The sequence below is a fragment of the Perca fluviatilis genome, chromosome 19 (genome assembly GCF_010015445.1).
Source record: "Perca fluviatilis chromosome 19, GENO_Pfluv_1.0, whole genome shotgun sequence".
Classification (NCBI taxonomy): domain Eukaryota; kingdom Metazoa; phylum Chordata; class Actinopteri; order Perciformes; family Percidae; genus Perca; species Perca fluviatilis.
This window is the reverse complement of record NC_053130.1, coordinates 13,073,177-13,096,525: the sequence shown is the minus strand read 5'-3', so window position 1 is coordinate 13,096,525 and position 23,349 is coordinate 13,073,177. Positions and strand designations below refer to the sequence as shown.

General features: G+C 38.2%; 1 protein-coding gene across 1 annotated transcript in view; it reads right to left on the bottom strand.

Annotated features, from left to right (window-relative positions):
- Window positions 1–2,530: 2,530 nt before the first annotated feature.
- The window catches only part of ryr2b (ryanodine receptor 2b (cardiac)), a 70,939-nt gene continuing 50,120 nt past the window's right edge, over window positions 2,531–23,349 (bottom strand). Inside the window, 28 exon segments of the mRNA XM_039783150.1 lie at window positions 2,531–4,579; window positions 5,815–5,866; window positions 6,880–6,980; window positions 8,829–8,893; window positions 9,084–9,240; window positions 10,379–10,513; window positions 10,732–10,878; window positions 11,224–11,284; window positions 12,075–12,211; window positions 13,385–13,427; window positions 13,640–13,770; window positions 14,003–14,215; window positions 14,856–14,942; window positions 15,061–15,205; window positions 15,524–15,594; window positions 15,733–17,027; window positions 17,142–17,223; window positions 17,844–17,948; window positions 18,081–18,209; window positions 18,428–18,516; window positions 18,801–18,881; window positions 19,173–19,246; window positions 19,393–19,469; window positions 20,303–20,382; window positions 20,706–20,805; window positions 22,539–22,595; window positions 22,723–22,774; window positions 23,026–23,156. Of these exon segments, the coding sequence (XP_039639084.1) occupies window positions 4,484–4,579; window positions 5,815–5,866; window positions 6,880–6,980; window positions 8,829–8,893; window positions 9,084–9,240; window positions 10,379–10,513; window positions 10,732–10,878; window positions 11,224–11,284; window positions 12,075–12,211; window positions 13,385–13,427; window positions 13,640–13,770; window positions 14,003–14,215; window positions 14,856–14,942; window positions 15,061–15,205; window positions 15,524–15,594; window positions 15,733–17,027; window positions 17,142–17,223; window positions 17,844–17,948; window positions 18,081–18,209; window positions 18,428–18,516; window positions 18,801–18,881; window positions 19,173–19,246; window positions 19,393–19,469; window positions 20,303–20,382; window positions 20,706–20,805; window positions 22,539–22,595; window positions 22,723–22,774; window positions 23,026–23,156 (3,993 nt within the window). The 3' untranslated portion in view covers window positions 2,531–4,483.

The following is a 23,349-nucleotide window of genomic DNA, read 5'->3' as shown; positions in this document are numbered from 1 at the left end:
ATCTACAAATTACAACATTATTTTTTAATTTAACTTTTTTTTTTTTAAGTAAGTGCTGTAGTATAACTAGCAGGAGACAAGTAATAATTGAGGTATGTTTGGAGACATTACCTTATTTAATCATTAAATAAAAAAATATTTTGTTGTATCTCTTTTCGGTGTAGTCATTTGTAGACGGCCCTAAGCACTCGTCTAACTGCAGGTAGCAGCAGCAGCAGCAACAGAGAGCAGAAGAGAGCAGGCAAGTGTTCATAAACTTCTGGTGTACTTACAAACTTTCCAATCCATCGTTTTATGAGTGCATAACCTATATGTACTAGTGTAGAAGTTTGGTATCATTTCGGGCATTATTAGTGGGGTCATTTACGAGATACAAACGTGGGTCCATTAGCCCCTGCGGGGGTGTTTGGCTCGAGGTCATGGTGCAAAGGACCCTAGGGTGAAATTACTCCAAACCATCACTTTAATGATAGCCACAGTGATAAGGTGCATTGACAGAGGAAGCTGATTGTCGAGTGTGGTGTATGTAGTATCGATGGTGTAATGCTGTATGGAGAGGAATCCGCTGACACTGTTTCTTGATTATAAAGGTTTATTTACATCAAAGAATTCAGCATCAATTTACAAGCTCTGAAGAGCCCGGAGAGGACCTCACCCTGATTCTCTGAATGGTCTCTCTCCAGTTCTTTGTGTGGAGAACGCATATCTATGCTTCATAAATTGGGTGGGATCAATAATTGACCAATGGCTACAAGCCAACTGGCCTTCTTTTCAACAAAGACATCTCTATCTTGGGGGCCCCACTGATAACACTTTCCAGATGTTTCCTGTGGCCTTTTCCTCTGGCCCTTTTCCTATAGAAGTGTGATAGAGTTCATTTGAATCCTCATACATATAGATAGTTCAGATATAGCTTAAATACAAGTTATAAAGACTGGTCAGATACTTCACGAGCCTGAGACAGACACACATCTGCTGTAATGCTAGTTCAAAATAAGTTTCAACCCTGCTTTACAGAGGAAACCCAAAGTTCACACGCATTACAGTATGTTTTTCTTAGACATTAGGGACTGATCTGTGTCACAACGTGCTACCGTATTGTTATACTACTGTTCATACTTTGAGCAGGCAGTTTAAACTATGCTCCACAACTTAAACTACATCCAGACCTTCTGGCCTCGGCATTACTCAACCACAGGATGGAAAGATCATGAAGAATAGAGCAGGAAGCTTGGCAGCTACAAACGGACATCCATCCTATCCACAATAATCTTGTGATCGAACGAATATGGCAATTACCCACTAAACAGGCAGTATATTTAATTTGGGTTGTTTTGGGGCAGTTCGGTGCCCTGCTTCAAATACACGGTGTTCTGGAAAATCAACGGGTAGAAGGCTACTTTTGAAATTGTTCAGTGAGTCTTTTACAGATCTGTGGTCTAAGAGAACTGCAGAGAGGGATTGGATGTCTGTGGGTTTGGTGTTATGACAGTATGATTGATTTTTATATACATGAGAATGGGATAAAATTCCAAATGAAATAGCCTTTTGATGAGAGGTTTTTCCCCATTCCTCGACCTCTGGACTAAGGCTGATATGGCAACTGATCAACTAGTTTTTAGTCTCTGGTAGCTCCGGAGCTGGCAGCTATGATTCTTATAAATCTTCAACAGGGGCATGGTCTTTAAAATACTATTATTTATAGTCACAATCCAGTCACACTCCTTAGATTCCAGTAGCTCACAGTGAAAATAGGCCTACGATTGTCATATCTATGTTGAACATCATACCCCATGCTGACATGGCATATGAAATGACAGATCATGTATCATAATTCCTCTAGACTCCATTCCAATCCTTGGCTTGGTTTTCCAATTTAATACCAAGCGTGCTGAAATTTTCCCTAAATCACCGACCATCCCACAAGAACCAGATGGAACCCCCTCCCCTGCGCTGCTACAAAATGTCAATGACAGTGGCGTAGTGTAGCAACATGAGCCAATGCCACACCAACTGTCATCAAGACCATCATTCAAACGAGGCAAAATCCAGATTGGTGCAGGGAAATCTGACATCTTTCCCAATTAGGTCCACTTAAAACTAGAAAGAAGAGTAAGGCCGGTTACACACTGCACGCGTCGCGCGAGCGTGGCGTTTCTGTTGCGTCTCAGCTGCGTGGATTTTTCTGTGTCCTACACACCAGAAGCGTATCTGACGCGGCGCTGCACCTGCTGCTAGGTACAGGGAGGGCTGATCTCGGGACATAGCGCCGACAGATTCAAACTCTGAAAAATGGGTAAGTGGGCTGTCCGTTTATAACAACTTTGTGTAGCTGTAAAGAGCCTATATAGCCTATCTGATGTTGGACCGTCACTCAGAACACACACTACGTTGTTATCATAGCCTATCCTACCCTTTATATATAGCCTACTGATTTGATTAAAGCAAGACAACATCGGCAGTATTGACTGCAAAATATGTTACAGAATATTTCGTTCTGTATGACAGGTGCAATATTTGAAAATCTTTTCTCTGAAATTTTGTATTACATTTATATCTACATTGATGTCAAAACCTAGACTTTCGCTTGCATTGTGTAACCGGCCTAAAGACAAAACACAGACAGTATGTGGAATAATCAAAACTGTTCAAATGTTGGCAGAAAAGTTAATTTAGGACCCCATCATTCAGCAAGAAGCCAATTGAGAGAATATGTTTTCAGGGCCTTTGAATCATCTCTTACATCAGTGATGTCTCTTACACATTGTAGATTAACAATTTAATCAAAACATGGCTGTCTTCATGGTGACAATGTATACCACTATAGCTCTTTAAATGAGAAAAGAGTAGTAAGCAAGTGCCCCAAATTTTACTAATTCAGACAGAAGGACATTTTATATTCTATAAAGTCTGCTTTTAATTATTGCATTAGCCATATTGCTTACTATGATTTTCTGTTTGCAAAGAATATTATCCACAACTTTTCCATTTCTCAGAAAAAAAGGAAGCGTTCCTTATCTTTCACCTGTTTTTCTGGTGCTCCAATGAGTTATAACCATGCTTACAAGTCATAACTTAAAAGCAACATGAATACATTTCAGGGATAGACTTTGTATAAGCCCAGCGCTCAACCTTTGCGTGATGAGGAAAATATCTATAGGTGGCCCTCCCATGCCAGTCATCCTGCTGTTATGCTCTGTGCATAAATGCACACTCCTTTAGTGAATGAGTTATACACGGGGATTACCCAAAGATTTTTTTTCGGAGACAGCAGTCAATTGCGTCATTAAGCTCAGTGATCCACTTCCATGGCAATATTTTGACCTGAGCACTGGGACACCTGCTTGCATGCTATGGCTGATAAAGAGAATGGAAAAAGAGCTGAAGCTGAGGGATGAGAGAAAAGCTGAAGGAAGGAAAAAAAAAAGAAGCAAGGACAAGAGGAGAAGGATCCTAGAGAGGAACACAACAGACAAGAAGAGAAAGTGTGAAGAAAGAGGGAAGAGTAGGGTAAAAAGAACAAATGCCAAAGGGAGAGTGATTATCTGCATGTCACACAGGGAAAGAGTTGGGATGCTGTGATTAGAAAGACAAATCTTCATTCACAAAACATGAGCTTTGAAGTGCCGTCTTTGCTGGCTTTCACTGCTTGAGAAAATTATGTAGAAAACAGTAAACTGTCACATTACTCTCAATACTACGGAAGTGCATTACATTCACCATAGAAAATAAAAGTAGACACCTTATCTCGTAATATTGAGAAAATAACTCATAATTTTGAGAACAGATCTTGTAATTATGAGTTCCACAGATCTCGTAATTTTGAGAACAGATCTCGTAATTGAGATAATTTTAAACACCAGGAAGGCGGCATATCTAGTAGTATCACGCTAACTTAACCCAACTGAATTTAATGTTACCTCTCGGTAGTTGATCACTGAGCCGTGGCCTACTGACAACTGGATATGCTGCCTTCCAGGTGTTTAAAATGATCTCATAATTACAAGATCTGTGGAACTCATAATTACGAGATCTGTTCTCAAAATTACGAGATCTTTTCTCAAAATTATGAGATCAGGATCTCGTAAGTACGAGACCTTTTCTCAAAATTATTAGTTATTTTCTCAATATTACGAGATAAGGTGTCTATATGTTTTTTTCTATGGTGAATGTAATACGCTTCCGTACAATACTTTTGTTGTGGACTTAAGAAATGAGACTAAGAAATGAGACTTCCAAAACAAGCAGCACATTCATTTCTGAACATAAACAAGTGGTCTTCATTCTTAAGTTTCCAAAGAATTTAATCATTATAATTTAGAAATACTGATGTGCATAAATATAAAGGACATATACTTTGTGGGAAAAACAATAGTGCACACACACAATTCCAAGGTAATTTAGTGAGTGCAAGGGCATCAATCAAGATAGCTTCAGTGTGATGCCATTATCTAGGAAGGCTTTAGATCTCTCAGATTTCCTTTCATCCCAGTTGATCCTCGTATTGCTTACGGAAACAGTCTCCCACAGGGAAGAATTCCCAGCAACGCTCCTGGTACATTTTCCACACATAGGACTCCTGGACAACACACAACAGACAACAGAGTGGTAATATATCTTAAATTCATTAACTATGCCAACTGATGCAACTAACATTTCTTTTCATTAGATGTTAGTAGAATTGATTAGTTGTTTGGTCTATAAAATAGCAGAAAATGGTAAAAATATTCCCTAAGCCCAAGATGATGTCCTCAAATGTCTTGTTTTGTCCATAAATCAAAAATATTTGGTTTACTGTCACAGAGGAGTAAATAAACGTTTAAGAAGCTGGAATCAGAGAATTTTTGCAGCTCTAATACCAAATGCATCCATTCTTTAGTAAAATAACAATCTAAACAGTGTCCACAAAGAATTGTAAGTTCTTCCATTCTGTCTGGCCCAATGGAGAAACATTTACCACATTCCACCAAGCAGCTCCCTCTTTAATCTACACCTGAGAAAAACACCACACTGAAAGAAAACAAACAATATAACTAGGGATGAGTCCCAGAATCCAACTCCATTTGGAAATAGCACCCAATTGTCCAAATGTTTCAGGCTGATAAAAATAAAACATTTTCTTTCATTTATCAATTCTGAAGCATCGCATTCAACATGCATTCTGGGCCACAAAGATAAAACCATATTATTTCAAATAACAATATATGTATTATTATTTTATATTACACTGCAGCATTTACACTTAAACCTGTCCTCATCTATTGGGATGTACATCTCTTTTATAGATTTAAGTTGTATGTATTTAAATTGGATGAGACACAAGAGAGAAAGAGAGAAAGTTGCAGCTCTTTAAAAACACAGTGAAACAGTTTTTTTACCCCGCTGATTTACAGTGGAGCACTCCTCTTTGCAAAAAGTAATTTAAAATATGTTATACTGAAAAGAAAGACCCCCCACCTTCAAATTTATAGCTTAATACTGCAATGGTTTACGAGTAAAATGAGAAATTATAATCATTAAGGGGTGGCCTGGCATGTATTATCATAAAATGTGTGTGTCAGGATTGATAGGGCTTTTGAGAGAGAGAATGAATACAGATTATGTCTTAGTTGAAAAGGTTACACTACAGCTTTGTAATTGGGATGGCATAAGCTAGAATAAATAGGTCACTGAGACCTGGAGGAACTGTTGTGGAAGGATATATTAAGGAATGTGAGATTTGGCAATGACAGTAGAATTGTTTGGAAGCTTTAAAAGTGCACACATTGTTCTTACTTTGATTTGATCAAGCAATAAAACAGATAACTATTATACCTGCCCCGTGTGTTCAGTTTCATCCTTGTTGATAAGGTACATCAGAAAAAATCTGTAAGGACACAGAAGAGGAATTAATGTACAGTAGTCACTCACATACCTCCCACACAAAGTTGTAGCATTAAATTAGGAGTTTGTGCAAATGTCCAGGGATTGTGGAGTTAAGGAAACATATTTCAAGTGTAAATTCAACTACCGTCGGTATTTTGACAATCTGGTTAAACATTTACTTTAATGCTTGCAACTATTTGATGATTGACAAGAAGAATGAAGCAATTCATTGTGATGCTTTAGTCTGTAGACCTTTGTCAGGTAACTCTAAAATGTCACAACGACCACCATACATACATAGACATGAGCATAGAAGAGTCCATCAGTGACAGGATGCAAACACATCGAGGAATCCATACTAATTAGATCCAATAAGCTCTTGCCATTCATTAACTCAGTGACCAACCGTGCATCCACACAGGTGATGTACGCTGTGTTTATATTTGTATGGCGGTGGCGCTTCTTGACATTTTAGGCCAATGGACCAAAAACGTTGTCTACAGAGTGTGGTCTTAAACACCTGTTACTAAGACTGTGAGGTGTGCAACACTCTGTCCTCGTCTTATATACAACCTTTTCTCCGTTGCTGTTGTAGTTGACTGGGAACCCGCAGGCGTACCTCAACGGCATACGGCTAAAAGATTCCAGGTGGAACTCGTGCTTGTCAACTGTGGTTTCGCATTACATGCATCAATGTACAACCGTGTATTCTGCATGCGGCTGCGTGCACCGGACTGTGACCCCTGTAACGTGACGGTTTTGGTACGAATACATAACAGCCCTAATTGAGGAGGTAAAATTTATTTTCATGTTATGTTAGCTTTCTTATAAAGGTTTAGTGATGGTGGAGCATGCAACATTTGTATGCTTCACTACATCTGTGAAAGGTAACATCACAAATGTCTGCCTTTTAGTGACAACATATGAAGTTGTAAGTTTTAATATTTGTAAAATTGTTAGGTCGAGACATTGGCAACCCAAGGCGGGAAAGTAGTGAGCATTAAATCAACTCACAGGTAGTTGGCCAAGTTGTGCTCCTGTAGAGTGTGAATCTCAAAGCCATGAGGGACCTTATCAAAGTATTCACTTCCTATTCCACATATAAAACATTTGGTCTGCAGGAGGAGAGATGCAAGACATGTAATGATTTAAACAGGCTTGGGTTATATTAGAAAAAAATTAAATAAAATCCAAACTACAAGATCAGAGGCGTTTTAGTTCTCTGTGATTCAAGAGTTGCATTTAGTCTGCTAGCACAACAATATGACACCTTTTAAGTTGTTTCTTTTTACAACGACACCCACAAAAGGCAAAAGACTATAAATAAGAGCAACTTAATGCTCCCATGATTACTCGCTAACAGGTTTTCATAAGACACAGAGGGGCATATTTGCTGAGGATCGTTTTGAGGGTACTCAACAGTCCAATTACTTTTGCCTATAATTACTATGTAGCCGTACAAAGCACGTTTTGTGCTTGTAAAATAACAGGAGAAAAAAAAGAGTATTTGTGTTAATGCAATATGTATTTTAGAGGACTCCCATTTAGGGATACAAACTATGAGAGGATGAAAGTAGCAACTAAAACTGATTTATCATTACAGACTGCAGCAGAGCAAATTGTGTCTAAATAAAACAGTGCCAAACAGTTTCACAGCTGCTTTTCCCAGATGTTAAATGTCTGGGAAAAGCAGCTGTGAAATGGTGGCACTGTCTTAATTCTTTTTTAAGACACACACAGTGGCAAACTATAAAGAGACGTAAAAGCAAACATTCATAACAATATAAAACAACAATACTACTATATACTAAGTAGAATACTGCTCATAATCACAGCCCCTGCTTGCTTCTGTGAAAACCTTTTGCCTGAATTCTTTCTCAATCTGTTTTGCAGTCGACTGCACAACAGCTCTCTGTTATTTTTCATGTAACACATTTTTTCCATGTTAATGTACAATGACAGATACTGACTATTGCGTCTTTGCCACTCAAGTGGGAGTGACCATGATTCAGTAATGTCACATGTGCGCCATTTATATTTAGAGGGTAGCTCACCACTGTTTATCAGACCCTCTATGCTGCCTTGTTACCTCAGTGGTCCAACCTTTGATAACCTGCCTGCCTCTCCTGGACTTTTGTACTTGTTTGCCTGTTTTGACTACATACCTGTTGCTGATTGTCAGCCTGCTAATACAGTCTCTTGTAACCTCTGTCCTACCTGCAGAGAGTGCTTTGGTAGGGTTCTGTTTACACCTGTTGCAGCCTTTAGAGGCATACCACTAAGGGATACATGCACTGTGGCTACCTACTCAATAAAGCTACAGCCTTAGCCTCCAACAAAACACGTTACTGGCTACTCTTGTTCAGCAACTCTTTTGTGTTGCAATTTGTGGAATCATAATGAAGAAGAAAAGCATCTTCATTTGTATTCTACTGCATCGAGCCTTCACTTACTAAGCTCCAAAAAAAGGTATCTCTCTCTAACAACACTTGTGTTTGCATGCAAGCAGTGTGACAAGAGTGAAACAAGCTTTAGAGACTGAAAGTTCTCAGCATAGTAGTATAGCACAGTATTATTCCATGTGTGCCAATTGCATTTGAATACCAGGGATTTTTTTTTTCTCTTGAAGATTGAATTTACTGTAATTATTATCCACTAATTATTCAGGAGGAAGAGATAATGATATTGTCTCATTAAGGCCAATGGTACAATCACTACCTGTGACACACGACAGTTGAATCTACTTAATATTGTACACAAGCACTTACATTACAACTGACCTGAAGCTTACTTGGCTACTGACTATTTGTCCTTCAAAAGTCTTTGCATCTAAATCTGATACATTGCATATTGTACAACCTCAAAAATGACTACATATCAGTAGTGTGCTTGTCTGTGTTCAAACGTGTGTGCATACAAGAGAGAGAGTTTGTGCGTGTGTGATAGAAAGTGTCAAATCTCACCTCCATATCCTCTTTCACCTGCTCCTGCTGGTCACGAAGTTCCCCAAAGGCATCAATTATCAAGCCTGAAACAAAAGAACACAATTATGTGTCTGTGTATCTGTTTGTGCACAGGTATGCATGTGCACGGCTGTGCCCGTCTCTTTATGACAGATGTCAGGCAAGGGGAATAAAATGTATTTGTGGTAAAAACATGTGAAAAACATGTAAATGCTGAGCTGTATTTGAAAAACAAATCTGACGTGTATGACTCACCCTGGATGATGGCTAGGAGGATGACAATGACAAAGAAGAAAAATGTGATGTCGAAGACGATGCGTTCCACCTCAAACTCATCTCCAGCAGGGTCATCGATCTCATCACCAATGCCCCCGCCTGCACGCACTCCCACATACATGTGGAACATGTAGCACTGACAGAAAATACATTTTCATTTATTGTATACTGTACTATGCTTTCCACATTATATGAGGACACTTTTCTAGTCATCAGCCAGCCATTTTCCCAGGCTGTCTGCTGTTTGACAAATAGTATAAGGTGGTATAAGGTAAGGGGAGAAAATGTAAAGTGCCTAAGAGGAATTACAGTATTGTTTCTCCAAACTCCAAGGATAACACTGTACATTAAAAATTCAAGCTGCAAAACAAAATGAAAATGTATTCAACTCATGTTCATGCCTGTCTCCATGCTAGTTGCTTTTGGGAAGAAATTTTAAAGTTTCAAACAGGCAACATTTTTATACAATTTTATAGAACAGTAGGTTTTTAAATCAACATTCTTTGCCTCAGACTGTATTTGCCCACAAAGAGTACATGTAAGAGTATGAGGCAAGAAGAATTAACATTCTAGTTGTCTAGCAAGGACTATACTGTGCTTCTACGTGCCAAGGATGATATTTTCCACAAGTAACTTAATCAAAAACAAAATTAAAATTAAAACTGTTCAGAAGGAGATTTAACAGTAAAAAGTGAGATTGTGCTTGTTTTCAGATACATATTTTTGCCATTTTACATTGTATTTGTTTAAATCGTTGTTGTGGTGTTGTAATGATGGAAAGGGATTGCAAAACACTGTTGCTAAAGTGCTGCAAAATTCCAGCATAATCAATAACACACTGAGTGTGACTGAGGATTTAATGTAATATCCCCTGCCTCCTATAATAGTAGGGTTTTATTAAAATGCTATCACTGTCCATCCGCCTGCTTATGTGAGTGACAGTGGAGTCCACATTAGAATAGAGCAGGCAGTGAGGTGTTAATGTTTTGAATAGCCAAACAAAGAGCTATGCTGAGGCTTGAGGGACTGTTTTCTATCCATGTGTCCATCATTTTATGGAAAAATAGTGGGAGCACTGAGAAAAGAGGCTGTTCTAACTTGGGATCACTGGCAGAATCCTACTCTAACCCTCTCAATCTGAGGTAGAAAATGAAGTGTGTTGCTGTGTTTGTGTTAGAAAGATAAACATAGAGAAGAAAGATAGATATGTGGAGAAAGACTGCTGTGTGTGTGTGTGTGTGTGTGTGTGTGTGTGTATTGCACATTAAACTCACAGTAAGCATGTCATTGCACTTCATGTCTCTGGTGTCCTTGTCGTCACTCTTGTTGTAAAACTTCCTGAAGAAGTTGAAGGCCACAACAGTGTAGAGATACACCACAACCGCCAACAGGCCCACCGTAAGGACCAACTGACAGACACACACATTATTACAAAGGGATAGACAGAGGCAGATGGGCTTTAATACACTTTTTCATCTTAGAAAAGCCCCAATATAACCTGACAGCTTGAAAGCAAACACATGCATACAAACTGCACATATGAGCACACATTAACACAGATGGATAGAGAATTAAAGACACACACACACACACACACACACACACACACACACACACACACACACACATGTTTCCCATTGTGTGTGACAGACGAAAGAATCGTACGAAGTGTCTTAAAGCCCATGGCTATGTCCAAAAGGTGGGCAGCAAAGAAGAAGTTGTTATAATGACCCAGAATCGACATGGCCATGTACCAGGCTAGGTACAAGAAGGACTGTGAGCACAAACACACAAAAGTACATACACACATAAAAACAGGCAATATAGATTATAGATAGAGAGACAAATGTGTATTTTAGATAAGGCAGAATCACAGGATATTACCAGCGTCACTTCTGTGCAATTGTATCAAACTAAATCTTAGCACAGTAGAACAAGAGATTAAACAAATGAGGGATAAGTCATAAAATATCAGATATGTTTAACACACACTGCTCTGTCATAGTACATTATCTGTTAACATAAAGTGCAGGAAGTGACACCTTTATCTTGGCATCGTATGAACAAGAGGGCACACACAAACAAACTAAGCAGATGCCATAAACGCAACTGAACTTACATTGTCAGTGCACACAACTCCTAGTTTCCAGACCTGGTACTTCATGTCAATGCAGTTGAATCTGAAATAAATAGCATCATCACACAGACACATGATTGCAAGAACCTGGAAAATAAGTCAAAATGTCCATCGCTAAATTCAGACCCTTGTTGCTACAGTGTCTTTTCTAAAAGAGCCTGTGTGTTAAGTGGCTTCATTTCAGAATGTCCTGTTCCTCCTCAAGGACAACATAATGTTCTAGGACCTTCTTATGTCTGGCATCCCCTGTTATGTAACACACACATACTCAAAAACACATACACAGTATTATTGAAATGGCTATTTAAAATGGCAAAGACTATTAATAAGGACAATCTAAACGTCTAAGAATGTTGTTTTAAGATGTAATTAACAAGGCCAAGATTGGATAAAGCTAACCAAAATGTACAATAAAATGCATTAGAGAAAGAGCTGGGTCGATTTCTTTTTTCTTTTATATCAATACCAGGTTGCCTGTATGCAAACATAGTCTCAGCTATTCTCCAGGGAAGGATGTCACATTGCTATCATCATTGCAGGCTGTTATGTGTACTGCATACTCTTTTACCTGTCAAAGGCCAGAATAATTTTTTATTTGTAACAATTATGTAAAACTTGATATGAAAAGCTTTAAAGTCCTTTAATGTGTTACATATGACAAATGACAAACAGAAATAAGAAATAAACTGTTTAAAATGCTATTCTATTAAACAATCCCCATTTTTTGTGAAACTGAAACTGCATACAATGCAATATAAAAGGCAGATTAGATAGCTGCAGTTTCCCACAGATCTCTTTAAGAATGCAAGACGACAAGGACTTTTTCTACTCACAGAGCACTCCAGGCAGTCTCTCTTTTAAGCCTCCTCCTTTCTTTTCTCTCAGAGCTGAAGTCTAATGCAGCTTGGTCCAAACCTAGGAGTTTACTTATCTTCTCACAGCCATAAAAGTCACCATACTTATCCATCACCTGACAGGGCAAAAAGACAGGTTTACATAAAACAGTTGTCTCTTCTGTGCCTTTTCAGCTGAATAAAGAATGACAGGAGAAAGCAAGAGGTAAGCTGAATTCTTCTGCACAGTAAGTGTCATAATAATATGGCAGCTTAGTTCTGCTGACAAGATGATGGTGCTGCTTATGATAGCTACTGAACAAAAAAAGTAAGGCTTTTTTTATTTAAACTTGTGTTGCAGATATATGATTTGTAGGGACATAGTGGTTGTGCCCTCCACAGTGGCACATTGGTTGTGTAAATGACTGATGGTAACTTTGTTCTGTGTTATTTTTAATGGGTCCATTTTTTACTCTTTACCTTCCTGCTAAAATGTGTATGTATAGTGAACCTTGGCTAGTAAATATTTACTTAATTCCTATGACAGATGCAGAGTTCATCCTTGTTGTGATGATGTGGCTCTAAGAAACTTTATGTCACTTTACCAACCAAAGTCTAGTTGTATTACAGAGCCACTTTGTTATTATATCTACACCCTCCAAAAAAAAGTGGATTAGCGGAAGCACTTGAAGGCGTTTTATTATCTATTTTACTGCAGGCTAATGCAGTATTAAATGCAATGTGGCAGTGCTAGACGTACTGTATATAGACCAAGTGGCCACTTCAGTGGCAAAAAGCTGAAGCCCATGCTGAAGTGTCACCAATGCCTGCTAGCTGCTGGCTCCAAAAAAAATTTAATTAAATGAAATAATATAATTTGGGTAGTAGAGATGGGATATGCTTCTTTGCAGCCATTTGATGACTTTAGGATTTTTATAATCTGAACAAGTTAAACCAGGTACAGTACTCTAGTTCAATTTAATCTACAATTTAGTTGAAAATTCTCCAAGTGAACTAAATGTTCTTAAAAAAGAAGACCAAAAATGAGTTTGTTAAAGCAAAGAATAATATTCATAATACAAGAGGCAATCCAAATGAGAAAGCTAAGTGTTGCCCCGTCTCTGGAGACAATAAAATCGTTTTGGTTTGCGACAGGGGAATAATTACACCTGCCATGAAATGGCTCATTACATTGCAGTTAGTTTCTTAATGAACTGTCACTGAGTGAAATATGCGCACAATTACATACATTCATATGCACATTAAGAATAGAATGTTTAATATTTTTTGCAGTCCCCTGAAGACCTTACCTTCTTCTTCACAAATTTATCCCAATAATTACTTGGAAATGATCTGAAAAGACAAATAGTTTCAACAAATATTTTAAAATTGAAATTAAAAACATATTTACGATTGAAACATCACTGTAAACCATTTCTGTGCTGTAGAACTTGTAACATTAGTATAAAATAGTACAAACAGCAAGTTTCTCAAACTTAAAGTACAAAACATGTTTAATGTTAATATGACATCAGCCTAGCTGATTTATGTATCTGTGAACATACGGTGCGTTAATGACCAGTCGGTCCCATTGCCCTTTGATGTCCTCCTCAGCGGGCTGCTCTGTGACATACAGCCCGTCAAACTCCAGCCTTCTTGCCACTTCCTTCTCACGTTTAAAGATCACCAATGGTAACTGCCAATCAAAAGCACTAGAGTGATTACTTGAGTCCGGTGTTGAGTTGGCAAAATTTCAAATCTCAAACAAATTTGGATTGGCTGTATGGGTCAAAGCCTATCTTTGTTAGCAATGTGCTTCACTGTCATTTCTTCTGTGGTTTTAAAATAGATTCTAGGTCTATATGATGGAGAGATGCTGATTCAAAATAGTGAAAGGGGTTAAAAAATATGTGCTCGAGCCAGTCTACCTTGAGGCAGTAGTACCCGATAATACAACAGAAGGAGATGACTGTGTGAGCTACAGCCAGGAATCGGAGCGACGGCTCCATGTATCCACTGCTCTCCTCCAGCACAAAATAATCTCTGCCCTGTTTGTCGTCGTCAGCAGCAGAGTCCAGATCCTCACTGTTACCAGACGTGACCACTCCTTCCTCTTCTTGTGATGCAGGCAAGGATGCTACCTGGGTAGACCGTAAGAGAGTGACTTCACCAAAGACAGACAAGCATACTTTTTTTTGACAAAATATAAGAAACACAGTTTATTAATTGCAATACAATTCGAAAGCACCAAACTAAAGAATACAATAGACCATAGAGTTAGATCAGCTACTCTCCGCCACAGTCTCTGGTGAATTGTTATACAGGCTCTGGTAAAAAATACTCTATTACAGATAAAAGTTCTGCTTCCAAAATTTTACCCAGGTAAAAGTGCAAATGTATTAATAGAAAGATTTACTTAAATTATCAAACGTTACAGTATTTGTTATGCAGAAAAATGGACCACGCATACATTATTGGATTAGTATTACTGATGCATTCTTGTGTACATAGCATTGTATTATTCAGAATGGTTCAGGTGCTGCTAATTTTGACTGATTAGTAGTTTATAACATTAATTGTGATGATCCCATGTTTTGTATGTAAAATTCTCTAGAGTAACTAGTGACTCTGCTGTAAGATAAATGTATTGAAGTTAAAGTGCAATATTTCCCTCTGAAATGTAGTGAAGATGAAATACTTGAGTACACTTACTTAATTACTTTCCAAATTTAATACCACTGGAAATGTAATTTAGAATTTCTCTCACAAGTAAACTCTCACCTTGTAGAAGAGGAGGATGAAGTTGATTGCAAAGGCGACAAACAGAGCCAGTAAGCGCATATTATAAAAATTCCTTGCAAAGTAATTCTGGAAAAAAGGGGGAAAAACATTCAGATGTTATGTACATAATTTATGCCTGTGCATGCAAATTGACGTACTTGTAAGTGTGCATCTGTGTTGGTATGTGTATGTATTTGTATATTACCAGCAGGCTCTTGTTATGAGTGCTTATCATCTCCCAGAAGACAGAGTTTTGGCTCTCTGGTTCCTCTGACTTATTAGAGCATGTCTTGGCTTTCCATTCTGCCTCTGCTTTCTCTTTTGCAGTTTTCTTCTCAGATTCCTTCCCTCTACAATACAAACAGTCCAAACACAAACAAAGGGAAGGTCAAAGATCTGAGGTGATGAAATTAACCTTGTACTTCTTAATAACTTCAAGTTTATTGATGAAGTGTGACATCAACATCACTCTGCTTAATTTGTCAATGTAGTTTTTATTGGTTTTAGACACACCATGCACTACTACCTAGTGCATTGTAATGTAATGCAATGCTTATGTATTGCATTACATGTAAGTATTTTTTTTCTACATTAACCAACTCAGCATCTAATACTTAAGTTGTTATGAGAAGTTAAATAATCCCTCTGAAGATTCAATGGGGACTCACTTTGCGTCCATTAATTCAGGCATTGTCTCATCTTCTGTTTTTCCCCCTGTGGCGGTGGTGGCCTTAAGTTGCTGTCAGCAAAAATTAATGTGGAAATCAAACATTTATATAAATTATTAAAAGTATCAAAGCAATACAAAAATTAAGAAAATTATGCTGAACAAAACTTTGGACATTGTCTCATATCCAAAGATAAAATTAATCCATACCGTCTCCTGATGCTTCTCAGATAAATCAGCGATGGAAATTGTTTTGGAGGTTGTGTTGAACAGGTCAGTCAGACTAGCGGCAAGGTCTTGTGTTATAACTCGGTATTGACCTTCCTCCTTCTTCACTTTGAGGCCGAATATGTCTGACAGTACATCCACCTCCCTGGGGGAGGTCCCAGCTGCCACATGCCCAAACTCCATCAATTCTCTCTTGGAAGAGAAACTGGCAGAGTACTTCTTCAGCCGATCCACACCACTTGGCACCTCCATGACCTCGTCAAGAGTTGGCTCAAGGATACCACTGAGCAAGTCCGATATACTCATCATTTTGGCTCCCTCTATGAGCCCACCACTAACAAAGACTATGTAAAGCATGTATAAGATGCTGCGAATAACAACACAAATACACCGGACCTGAGCCATAAAAATGAATGCGAGGAAGAACACGGCCGACATGAGGATATCCTTCAGGGTCATCTTCATCAATGTCTTAAGGTTTTTGACAGAAAGTAGAGATATCAGCAATAACAACCAATGATACATGAAAAACACTCCTTTGTTGTTCAGAGCTTCTTCTTCACACTTTCTCTTTTCCTCTCCCCCTTTGTCAGCATACCTCTCTCCAGTGGCAGAGCCAGATATCTTGGCTGCTAGTTGCATCTCAAAGATGGTATCCTCACAGAAATTGACAAACATCTCCATTTTCTCCTTTTCTCCACCCTCATTGACCACATCAAAAACAAACTGCCTCTTGGACTCTTTGACCTGAGGCTTCTCCCATTGTGTGCGGCTGGATTCACTGATCTCAAAATAGACACGTTCAATGCGCTTCCCACTGCCTAGGATCTCAATACGTCCTAGGTAGGGCTGGAAGTAAGTCAAGACACACTCTGCCAGTTCCAAGAATGTCCTAAGTCTTAAATCGTTGGGCATGTGTTCGGACAAATTGGTGAGGAGAACAGCAATGCTGAAGCTGATGTCTTTGGCTGGCTCATGGAAGCGATCCACAAAGGCCTCAAAATCCACAATTTCACTATCGTCGGTCTTAACACAGGAGAGGAGGAACTGAATCTCGGCTTGGGAAAAACGCTTGCAAATCTCCATGGCTTTCTGGAAGTCCTTCCTAGAGATGCAGCCCTTACGATCAGGGTCGTACTCTCTAAAGGCATCTGAGGAGGTGAGGTCTTTAAGTTTGAGAAACATGTCAAAAAACTTGAGGATCATCTCCACATTGCCTGATGATTCCACTAACATATCCACCATCTGCTTTCCAATAGTTCCATTAACGACAGTACCTGCAGGGAAGAGAGACAAGCAGAGAAATAATGTCCTTGATTAATAATAACTGTTAAACCATTTATATTGATACATTGTGAGAAAAAAAACAATAGAATAAGTGGAAATCTTGCCTTCTAACATGGAAAGCAAAAAAACAACCATGTCCTTTTGTAAATCCATAAGCTCCTTCAGAAGCTCAATTTGCCTTGAATCCTGTTTACAAGAAAATATATTTACAGTAACATTTTTAGCAAATAGTAGCAAAGTTACTTTATATCTTAGACTTTTACATAGTTACCAGATACACTAACAGAGGAAGTTTACAATGCTTGCAACAACAGATAAACTGTAAATGTTTTGTATTAACATGGGGACTAAAGTGAGGACTCTGGGGTAAACCCTATAGTATACTATCACCTTGACCAGTGGTTGTCAACCTTTTCGAGTCACCACCCACTAGAATAAACAGGTTGGTGTTTGTGAGTTTTATTTTGCCAATGGGTTATCAGGTAAATCCTAAAGATTGCGGTTTCCAGTGTCCTATCTAATGGACGGCCTCTGAGCGAGGCAAAGGTCCTAAAAGATACATGTTCATGTTTACTTTCTTGTGTGAACATGAATAAATATGTGAAACAGCACACTCTGTAACACTGTCACAATTTTTTTTAATGTTATTTGTTTTTTACTCCACAACCATCTGGCAACCCATGGAAATTATTATTATTATTATTATTATTTGGGACCTGCGGTTTGAGAGTATCATTATTCTTATGATTCAGTAGAATTTAGAGGGAAATAAGCTTATCAAATGTCAGTGGACCAATGTGCTATACCTGCGAGAGCTTCATCTGCATGTGGGCAAAGACATGGAGGAATCCCACTACAGCGTCCCACAGACGACTGTGAGCTAGACTCTGTTGGTTCCCAGTACATGGGCCCTGGATGAAAACTGATAATGTGAGCTGCATCGTTTTAAGAAACAAATCAACGTTCTGACAAATATATGTTCAGCAGGAACTTAAAGAATCATGCATGAAACACACTACAACCCGTAATGGAAACTGACTGACCTGTATGTACTCAGTGAGTGTGTTGAAGACCTGTTTGGCCACTTTTATGGCCTTGGAGAAGTTCTGTTGTCCATTTACATCAATGACTTCCTTCCCTGAGTAGTACCAGTAGAAGTCACTGATTGACTCCTACAGTGGGTGGCACAGAAAATGTATTTGTGGTTCATGAGCTTGAATAAACCATTTTTTTTAAAGACAAAGATGAACCTGCCTTTACACAGTAGCCAAATAAATGTTTCCAGAAATCATCAAACCATTATGGTCCTAAAAATATTTTTGGACAATAACTGGAACAGCTGTATACTAATTTGGTTTGGTTAGTTAGTCCAGCATCACTGTAGGCTTACCTGTACTCTCAGTAAATAGTCCACAGTGGTTATTATGATGTTGACAGTGGTGTTGTTGCCTGTTTGTGTTCTCAAGTAATTCTGGAAATCTAAGACATGAAGGAAGTAAGAGCATGCTGAATTGAATGTGAAAAGAGCAATGCAAAGAAATTCATACTGTGTAGACATTGTAATTAGACAATGGACATCAACTAGAGCAAAGCTAATGTTTTTAGCAGCAATTATGAATCAGTGTTAAGCTCTTATTACCATCATTTTAAAGTGGCATTGAGGTAAACAACAAACCCTGTATGTGGTCCTTTTTTTTATAGACAATATAATATATGTGAACTTTGTCACAGTGTGTAAGTGGATACAGCATAGGCCAAATAACCTGAGTTGTGTCCTTCACAGAGCAGCTGTAGAAAACGAAATAGGTCACAAGTTATGTCTTTGTCAGGCATCACCTTCTCTCCTGGGAAAAAGATAGGGCAAGAAATAAAAGGATGAAGGACAAGGAATTAAGTAATACTGTAGGAAATGAAGGACAGAATGAATGACAGAACAAAGAAGTTTGAAAGAGGTAAGAAAACAGAAAAACAGGCCATAATGAAGGCAGACAGCTGTTATTAATATTGAAGACTGAGAAAGGCAGAGAAAAAAATTGAATTTAGAGTATTTTCAAGTCCAACGATCTCACAGCAGCCTCTTCTGCTCTGACATGGCTTCATCAGAAACTGATTTTATTTTCATATGAATGCAGTACCTGAGCTCTCGTCCATGGCCATGCCTAATCCTTCTGCTTTGTTTTGCCTCTCAAATGCATTCAGATCAAGAACACTGGATAGTAGAAAACCACACACACACACACACACACACACACACACACACACAGCTTTTACACTCTGATAATTTTCATCCATCAGCACATGAAGTCTGAAAGCCTTTGTGACATTTGACAGGAGAATTTTCCTACAGACACTCACCTACATGACCGCATGAGTCCTGCCATGCTCTGAAAGAAGCAAACGTCTTGCTTCTCTTTCAGATAATCCAGCATTTTCTATCAAACAAAAGCATCAAAGACAAGGTTGAATAAACGTGGGAGGATCTCATCTGAAGCTGAAATTATTGACTTAAAAAATGTTTTTACTACTGCCAGCTTTTCTGCAGTGTCTTTGCGGCATCATGTTCATAAGAAGACAGAATATGAAAGTGATATGGTCTGTAAAGGGAAAAACTGTACATGTATAAATACTAATGTAGAAATATAGTTAATTATAGTTATTCATAATGACATGAAAACATCCATCTCCATTCATTACAAATATCGTGTTTTGTTAAGCAGTTGCTACAACAGCAGTCCACATTTCCACAGTCCACAACTGTTTACTCTATACCATATTTTACAGCTTTACTTTTCTATTTACTGATGAGTTACTAATTAATATACTTTTTAATATACAGAATGATTGTGCTTATATTTCACATTTCTTCTCCTGAATGAAATTAATCTAGCAATCCAATCTAGCTGCTGTAATAACCTTATTTCTTAGTGTCACAACTCTATCTATCTATCTATCTATCTATCTATCTATCTATCTATCTATCTATATATATATATATATATATATATATATATATATATATATCTATCTATCTATATATATATATATATATATATAAATATATATATATATATATATAAACTCTTCTTTCTTTCACCTGTGCTCATTTTAATAATATTTTGTTTCATGATATTAAACTCTTTAGTCCCTGCCCAAGATGTAGAAATGGCCAATGTCAGATACTTGTGAATATACAAACCTATTCTGGGGATCCCAAGACAAACAAGTTATATGATTTAAGGAGGACACACCAATGCGGCATTTATACCTGTTGAACAGTGGCATTCCCTCCATTGAGAACAGCAATACCCAGCTTCAATGTAGGAGCAATCATGGAGCCCATGGCACCTGATGGGATGGGAAATTTATCACAATCAGAGGATGTACAGTACCAACTCAAATGAAAAATAAACTGCTTCAGATCACGATGCACATTTTAAAAAGAGGCAAAGCACAAAGAAATTATTTACTTTATGCTCAACTACTGAGACAAGGAGTCAGCTCCTCTATGGTTCAGTATTCAGCAAATATAAAGTATCTTGCTTATGACTGGCTCATCTAAAGCAAAAACTTGCTAAAAGAGAATGCCCCTCCACTAAGCAACAGACTAACCTAAATACAAGTAATTTATTAGAATTAGTATTATGAATCAGTATTTGATATTTCCCTACCTTTGCTGGCACTGATGGTTTGCAGGACCATCTCAGAAGCTCCACGACGATGCAGCCTGGCCTGCTGGTACACTAACTTCTGTTTCTTCATCTCCTTCTCCTGAGCCACATAAAGGTCAATTCACTACTGTATCTACTGTATGTATGTGTGTGTGTGTGTGTGTGTGTGTGTGTGTGTGTGTGTGTGTGTGTGTGTGTGTGTGTGTTTTATATATATATATATATATATATATATATATATATATATGCCAATGATATATTATTAATTTAATAATTTATTATTAGGGTTCAAACCCCGAAGGGTTGTTTTTGTCCTGGTTTATTATTATTTGTCGTCTTCCGCCGCGTCTCAAATTGCTGTGAGTTGGAATAAGCTAGAAACAAGAAAACACGCGATTTTTGAAAGGCCACGCCCCTCACACGGAAGTCCAATTGACTCAATGTTCTTTAAGAATTATATCACATTCCAACATGAGGTTAAAAAGAATATTTCTATATATACATTTAGTATTGACATGCACAAACTTGAATACATACCATTTAATCATAACTTGGGGGTGAGTATTAACCATGATCTGAAGTGTTATTTTGATTGGTGCATGTGGGTGTTGCCTATTTGCTTATGCTTAATTAATTATGCTTTTTGTCAAGTTGCCGTGGCCTTGAACGAGCTAGAGTCATGAAAGTTGTCACCATAACTACAAATTATGTGCTAATGCTTTGCATAAAATATGATGCCATTTGGCCTGATTGTGATGCTATAACTTAAGGCCCAAAGTTAAAACTTTAAAAGGCCACACCCCTCACACCGTGAGTCCGATTGACTTGAAATATCTCACACAAGTACAGCTCAATTTGCTCTACAAAAAAGCCTCTTTGACTATAAACGTCTGCCATGACATTGTCAAGTTTGAGTCTATAAATACCAGAATTGGTATACAGCGTTGCGGGAGACACATTTCTACTATAAATGAGCAAGATTGGTAAAAAAACATGGCCACCATCATTCAAAACACATAGCAAAGGGCGGGGCTTAGCAGGGAATCGCCATAACTCAAGGTCTTCTCAACGGAGACATCCGACACAAAGACCTGAAAGTGCGTACCAATCTTCGTTAAAATCCGATTAAGGGGGGTGAAACGACGGGACTTACATTGCTGCATCCATTGCACTGATGAAACGAGTGTGCTGGGTCTCACCCCTTTTTCTACAGAGTTAAACCAGCCGACCTGACTCAGTGCTCAGCTTTGTGAAGCCCGAAACCCTCTCAATGCTGCTTGCAGCTTTAACTTTGGCGATTGGGCTGCTTCCTTCTGTTGGCCGGGACAGGGTTTGAACCCAAAATTGGCGCTTGTGGCTATATTTTCTTATTATTATTTCATCTTTGGCAAAAAGGCTTTTAATTTTGCAGCACCATCTGCATGGAATCAGCTTCAAAATGAACTATAGTTGAAGGAGTTGGTCTCACATTATTCTTTTAAAGGTTTTTTAAAGGACCTTGCAGAAAGGCAGTCTGTCTGTCATTGTTTTTAAATTGATTTAGGACCCAGATTTTCTTTATGATGACATTGCTGTTTGAATATGATGAGTGAAAGTGTGTCTATGTTTTTACTTGTTATTGTCTTTGTATTTATTTGAAACCACACTGCTGCCACTTGCCAGGACACTCTTGTAAACGAGATTTGTAATCTCAAGGAGTTTTTTATCCTGGTTAAATAAAGGTTTGAATGAATGAATAGAAAATATTAAGATGAAAAAAGTCAAGCCAATTACGATTAAATACTGCAAGAAACACTTAAAATCTATTTCAAAAATAAGAGCCCATTCCCTCACTTCAAAGCTTTCCACCTCCTGTTCTTCATCATCATCGCCATCCTCTCTGTGGCAGCTCTTGGAGATCAAACATTCAACGCAGGGTGGTGATAAAAAAAAAAAAAAGGGTTAGAAAATAAATTTTGAACATATTACCAACAAATATTTAGGTACTACTAATAGAATCATCCTCATGTTCTATTACCTTGGCCATAATAGCAGCGTAGGACGTATAGAGACCGTCATTTCCAAGCTTACTGTGATCAGGGAAGAGAAATTAGATATTATTCTCTGCAGAATATCATGCGAATATCCCAGATACCTCAATGGGATTGGTCGACCAAATCATGTCATGACTAAAAAACATATTGTAGATTTCAATAAATCATGATTCTGTCTAGTCTAATATTGACATTCTTGGTGATGGGTTGAACCAGTAGAACAGGGTTTTAACTGCATGTGATGTTTTAGAATGCACACACACACACACACACACACACACACACACCTCATTTCCATCAGGGCGCTTCGACTGAAGAGTGAAATGAGTTGTAGGAGGGGATCGATTGGTTGGGCCCCTTCTTCCACCTTCTTTTCTTCCTCTCTGACACCTCCACACAGCTCCATCACTCCTCCGCTCTGCAGTCCAGAGAAAGAGTAAAGCCACTAGTGTGTGCTGTCAAATAATGTCAAACACTATCCATCCACAGCCTCTGGTGGCCGACTTACTCTCTTGCAAACACACAATATACAGTATACACAAACATAACAGGATCATGTTTACGTGCACAGAGAAGACAAAACTATCTTTATTAGAAACTTGTGCTAAATA